General features: G+C 48.0%; 1 protein-coding gene across 2 annotated transcripts in view; it reads left to right on the top strand.

Moving 5' to 3' along the window:
• Positions 1-216: 216 nt before the first annotated feature.
• LOC135921853 (oocyte zinc finger protein XlCOF6.1-like) overlaps positions 217-6000 on the top strand; it is a 75170-nt gene continuing 69386 nt past the window's right edge. Inside the window, exons 1-2 of one of the 2 annotated variants that reach the window (XM_065456235.1) lie at positions 217-418; positions 5048-5185. In XM_065456235.1, the coding sequence (XP_065312307.1) occupies positions 315-418; positions 5048-5185 (242 nt within the window). In that variant the 5' untranslated portion in view covers positions 217-314. The remainder of the gene's footprint in view (positions 419-5047; positions 5186-6000) is intronic. The other variant, XM_065456234.1, reaches the window with a different exon arrangement.

Genomic DNA, 6000 nt, shown 5'->3' with positions numbered 1-6000 from the left:
TGGTAAACGTGACAAGCCTCCACTGCACGCTATGCTCGAGCACTATGAAATGTGGGTATACAGGTCGTGATATACATATGACGGAATCTGCGATCACGTGCAAAACTGTGGTTTATCTACTTCTGATAAAGCAAGAGACTTGTATTGTTAGGCGTCCAAGCTAGAAAGTACGCGCATGCGCAGTGCCATGACGCGACTCACGGTGGAGGAATTCGCCGTGGCACGCCCTCCAAGATTGCGCGAAATTCGACCGCGGCTGCACTATCCTGTCCTAGGAAGTCAGCGGCTGCACGGTCCGTACGGGACAGCCGACTATGGCCGGGAAAGAAACAGCTCGACCCTATTTTGCTATGTCGGGCGGCAGTTGCAACATCGCAGAGGGTACAAGCAGTGCAGCCTCTGATCTGGACGAAAGCAGGTGAGCTTCCGTTGAACGTTTACTTTGAATAATGTCAAACTTAGACATGCCGTCATATGCTGATGGCCAAATATTTAGGCTCTTTTACGATGAACATTTCTAGGCGAGCTCTGATGGGCTTTGCTCACCTTGGCTGCCGCGGCTGTCTTTGTGAACAGGGGACACAGAAGAGGAATTTTCAGTATCAAATTGGCTTGCACGTAGCCCCAGCACATGCGCCGGTATACCGGCACTGGCGCCTACAAAATTATTCAGCGAACAAACATGCCCCACTTAATATCCTCTGCGGTTTAAACGCAGGCTCTACAGTGTCTTATCCTTTTAATGAAGCGAAGCTTTCTACCACTTAGGGTTTCATGCGCTTCCGGTCAACTTATTGCACAGTATCGGGGTCCATTACTGCAGGTATGGTAATACTAAAGCTAAGTGAAATTCTGGGGGTTCAAGTGCCAAAACCACGATGTGATTATTAGGCAGGTCATATAGTGGGAGATTCCAGTTGAATTTTGACCACCAGGAAGTTCGTGTGCCCAACGGAAGATGGGTTTTGTCAGGTCGGCATGGAAATACGGCCGCAGCAGCCGGTATTTGATCATGCTACCTCTGGCTTTGGAACGCAGCACCAAATTCACTAGGCCGCTATGGCGAGCGATATTAACTTCGTCAGATAGCGGAAAAAGCGTGCTGGAAATTTGGCCAGTCTCGGTTACAATTAATCTACGTGTCCTATGGTTGGGGAAGCCGTGTCTTGCTGGTATTGTTAAGCGTGTGCTCAAACGCTATGCTGCAAAAAGCTTTGCTGAGGATGAAGTTTTATAGCCGCGTCGTGAGAGCTTAGCTTGATATGTGCATGAAAAAGCTCGCTGGTGATGTGTGCATTTTTGTTTAATTAGAAAAGGGCGCACGATTTATTTGCCACTCAATAAGTGCGCGCCCACGCAGGCTGAGAAAACGTTCGTGTTCATAAGTCCATTCGCTTATGCTCTTCCGGGTGCGACGTTAGATAAGATACTTTCTGGATTGGCAAAATGGCTGCCAGTTCCAGATTATTAGATTATGAGAAGCATCAAGATGGCCTTTATAAAATGTGATTACACATACAAAGCAGTGCATTCGAGGTATGCACGGACAAACTTGCGCTATAAACACACTGTTGTTCCGTTTACTTTTCTAAGGAAGATTGTTGTTAGTCAATGAAGCACAAACGTCACTAGGACAAAAATTTATTTCATCGCCAATTTCGCAAATCAATATCTCGGGTCTGGTGCCATCCTGAAAATTCATTCGTAGAGGATACGCCTTGATTACCCACTGGGAACAATTCATGCCTTGCAATGTGTGCCGTCATGTTTTATTTAAAAATGTGTTCTTAACTTTTTGTTAATAAGTCGTATATACTTTTTGATTTCTCGTGCAAGTGACGTTTCCGTCTGGGATAACCCAGCTCATTTACTAAAGCTATGCAATGTGACATATATGATTTTTTAAAGGAATTGTGATTTAAAAAAAATGGCTGTGACTTAGCTAAGGTTAAGCCCAGGATGCGAAGCATACTAGCCTTTATTTTAGTTGTTAAACCACTGTTTAGCCTGGTGAACTGCTGTTGCTTAGCTATATTTGGTTCGGCTAGACGAAGAAACAACTCATGCGTTACTCTGCTTCGCCTTCAAGAGTGGAACGCGACAGCGTTCCTGTCGACCCGCCAAGGGGTGTAAGACAATGGGCTACGGCGCAGCGACTATGCGCCCCGCATTGGACGCGGTGAGCGTCGAGCAACGCAGCGTTCGGCGCGGCAACGAAATGTGCGCCTGAGCAAGCGACGCACGAGAACAGCTCGTTTCTAAGGTAACACCGCATTCACTAGAGGCGCTTTTGTACCGCTTTGAAGCATCGTACTCGTGGCTCAGTGGTAGCGTCTCCGTCTCACACTCCGGAGACCCTGGTTCGATTCCCACCCAGCCCATCTTGCAAGAGTAGAGCCAAAGCCACCTAGAAATTTCGTTGTCGCGCCGAACGCTGCGTTGCTCGACGCTCACCGCGTCCGATCAAAGCCACCTAGAAAATGTCTAGCAGAGGCAAGCGCAGCTGCTTATATACCGCCGCGACGCCGCGAGCGACGGCGCGAGTTGGAGCCCCGTTTCTCCTCTGTCGTGACGTCACGGTGTCACGTGGTATGGCATGGGTTCTAAGGTCATTGAAGGCAACACCGCCGCGCCTGAGGAGCTGGGTTGTGCTCTCGTAATATGCTTCGCATAAAATAATTCTTTGTTCCTCCCAAAAAGCATAGAGGCGATTGCAATAGCAAATTAGTAGATATATCTGCGAAGTAAGGATACTTTTATCAGCCGTGTAAACTTTTAAACGTCGACCTGCAAACTCAATTACCAATCACAGAATATGTAAGCGCGACTCAACGAGGACGTAGAAACACACACCGAGACAGCGCTGTCTTTGTGTGTCTGCTTCTTTGTACGGCTTTGTTCAGTCGCGCTTGCACATTCCATCATGGATTCAAAGCAACTAGCCCATCAATATATTTTAACCAAATTAACCAGCACAGTGTCATGCGCGCGCAGGCATACATGAACACAACTTTCTCAATAATCGCAGAAATTTGCTGTGAAAATTCTGGAGTGAGGAACCCCAGCAGTCATAAGCGAATTGACTTTCATGCATGTCTCGCTTCAGCGCGAATGATACGTCGAAAGCACAGCGCATACGAAGCTACCGGCACAATCCGCCTCCTCCAACTTCGCAGATCACTTTGAAGAAGACGCCCGCGTGGGCGCGTACTTTAGCCACATAGCAGACCGCTTTCAAGACATATGAGCGCAGGCATCGCGTCCTTACGGCGTCCCTCAATGGCGTCTACTACGGCGTCCGCGATGCGTATGGACAATGCCGTAGTAGACGCCGAGGTTGTCTCCACTCTGTAGCAGGGGGGGGGGGGGATGACATCGAGGCACCGTAGCAGCCGCCGGATAAGAACGCCCCTCCTCCCTCGCCTCAACGCCTTCCTCACGCGCCAGAGGAGAGGGCACCCATCTATGTAGCATTCCTTGGTCGCGCACCGGAGATGGAACCGTGTTTGCCGGCTCCTCTTCACACGTTTTCACTCATACGGAACCTAACGGCGATGGGGACGCCAACAGCATAAGTGTGCCTGGAGTGCCCATTTAATTGCTATCGCAATAAAAGACGTTTCGGCCTCACTTTTTGAGCCCCTTTCCCAGTGAAGGAAATTGAAGGTCGGTTATATACCTCATATTGTGACGTGAGTACACGGTGTGTATCGGGGGCAGATTGCATGAGCTGCGATTTAGCGTCTGTGCAGTCACCTTGTTATGAAGCGATTCCAGGAAAAGCCTTGCCGTCTTGTTCATTTCCTTTCAAATTATTTTCGCGCTATCCCAGTCGATGTCATAGCGCTTGGACACGGCGTGTTCAGGTAACGTGTTTATTGCCATATGCTTGATGGTGCCATCATAGTTGTGCTGCTTTAATTGTTTTCAAAATTTGCCCGTTTCACCAATGTGCACGTGTTCACAACCAGCGCAAGGAATTCTGTACAATACACCCGGGAACTTCTCTTTGGCGAGCTTGTGTTTGACGGGTAACCGTCTTTGTCCGAGCTTGCGTGTAGTACAAATGAACACTGCAAGTGTAAGTAGCAGACGTAGTGCGACTTAGCGCAACTCCCTCTGTATATCCACCCAAACTAGCGTATTTTTCGGCTCACAAGCATCTACATTGGACGCAGATCTCTCAATACAGAAGTGGTTCAGACTAAACAGATGCTATGATGTACATTATTTTCGTAGGTTTAGCCACTCGGTGTGTGCCTGTTCATGGCAAATCTTGCAGAATGCCATCTGCGATCGGGAGACAAGAGGTGCAGATTACTTAAACGTTGAATGATACGCATCGTACTTTTTGGTGCATACACGTGTCGTAACCGTTCTCTTCTCGACAAGTATTTCCCATTACCTTCGCCATCGTGACATCACTGCGACGTCTCGCGCTCGGCATCGGCCTGATTCGGAGTTCGTATTTCGGCATAGTTTGTGAGCGGTGCGCTGCACAAAGAAATTGCTAGAGAATGATTCGGGAACCTTACTGTCGGACGCGCATAAATATTGCATAAATAACACGTTGCAGAAGACGAAGAAACAAACGTGTCCGCATCGCGGTCAGTTATAGAGCATTTATAACCGCTTTCATAATGCTTCGTTTCACTTTATTTGAACATGCGCGTTGGATTTGTATATTTATTATATTACAAAAGGCATACCTTGCAATGAGATCTTTTAGCCTTTCATGGGTACCTTGCGGTTCTCTTGAAACTGGCAAGAGTCCACTGTACGCTACGCTGGTGCGTTATGAAATGTGGGTATACAGGTCGTGGTGATAATTTGGCGGGATCTGTGAACACATGCCAAACTGCGTTGTATCGCCTTCTGATGAAGCAAGAGACTTGTGTAGTTGGCATACAAGCTAGAATGAACGCGAATGCGCAGTGCCATGTCTCCATACTATGTGCTATTTTGGGGAGAGGCTGCAGGAACGCGTCATGGTACCCCTTCCTAGATTGCGTGACATTTGACTCCGCCTGGCCCTATCCTGCTCTAGGAATTCTCCACCGTCCGTAGGGGACGAGGCGACTGTGGCCCAGAAAGAAACGGCTCGACCATACTTTACGATGTCGAGCGGCCACTGCCACTTGGCCCAGGGTACAAGCAGTGCACCCTCTGATCTGGACGAAAGCAGGTGAGCTTCTATTGAACATTTACTTTGAACCATGTCAAACCTAGACCCGCCACTACGTGCAGATTGTTAAACATTCAGGTTCTTTTCCGGTGAACATTTCTCTGGGAGACATGTGCTTTGCTCACCGTGGCTGCTGCTGCTGTCTTGGCGAATACGGATCACACGAGACATTTGCAATGGGTAATTGGATTGCATGTAGACAAAGCAAATGGGCTGATATACCGCATCTAGTTCCTACGAAATTACTCAGTCAACACGCCCTACGTAATACGGACAAAACGCAGGCTCTACATTGTTATTCCTTTAATAAAACGAAGCTTTCTACGCCTTCGAGTCTCATGCGCTTTCCCAATCAATTTATTGCAAATATTGTGAGCCAGTCGTGCAGGTAGGGCAATACTAAACCTACACTTAAGGTAAACTCTGGGGGTTTACGTGCTAAAACAACGAAGTGATTATAAGATGCCTGATACTGCGACTCCGGATCCCTTTTGACCACCAAGGGTTCTTAAGGTGCCCCCCACGGAAGACGGGTTTATCAGGCCCCCATCGAAATGTGGCCGCAGTAGCCGGTATTTGATCACGCTACCTCTGGATTGGCAGCGCAGCACTAAATTCACGAAGGCGGAATGGTGAGCAATATTAACTTTGTCGGATCGTGGAAAAGGGATGCTATGAAGTTGGTAAATTTCGGTTGCAATGTAATCCATGTGTCGTGTAGTTGGGGTGTCTGAGTCCTGCTTATTTTGTCAAGTAGATGCATAATTGTTGTGCTGCTAAAAGCTTGCAGAAGATGTCTTAAAGCCCCGCCGTGA

This window comes from Dermacentor albipictus, chromosome 9 (assembly GCF_038994185.2).
Source record: "Dermacentor albipictus isolate Rhodes 1998 colony chromosome 9, USDA_Dalb.pri_finalv2, whole genome shotgun sequence".
Classification (NCBI taxonomy): Eukaryota; Metazoa; Arthropoda; class Arachnida; order Ixodida; family Ixodidae; genus Dermacentor; species Dermacentor albipictus.
This window is presented reverse-complemented; position numbering and strand designations above follow the sequence as displayed.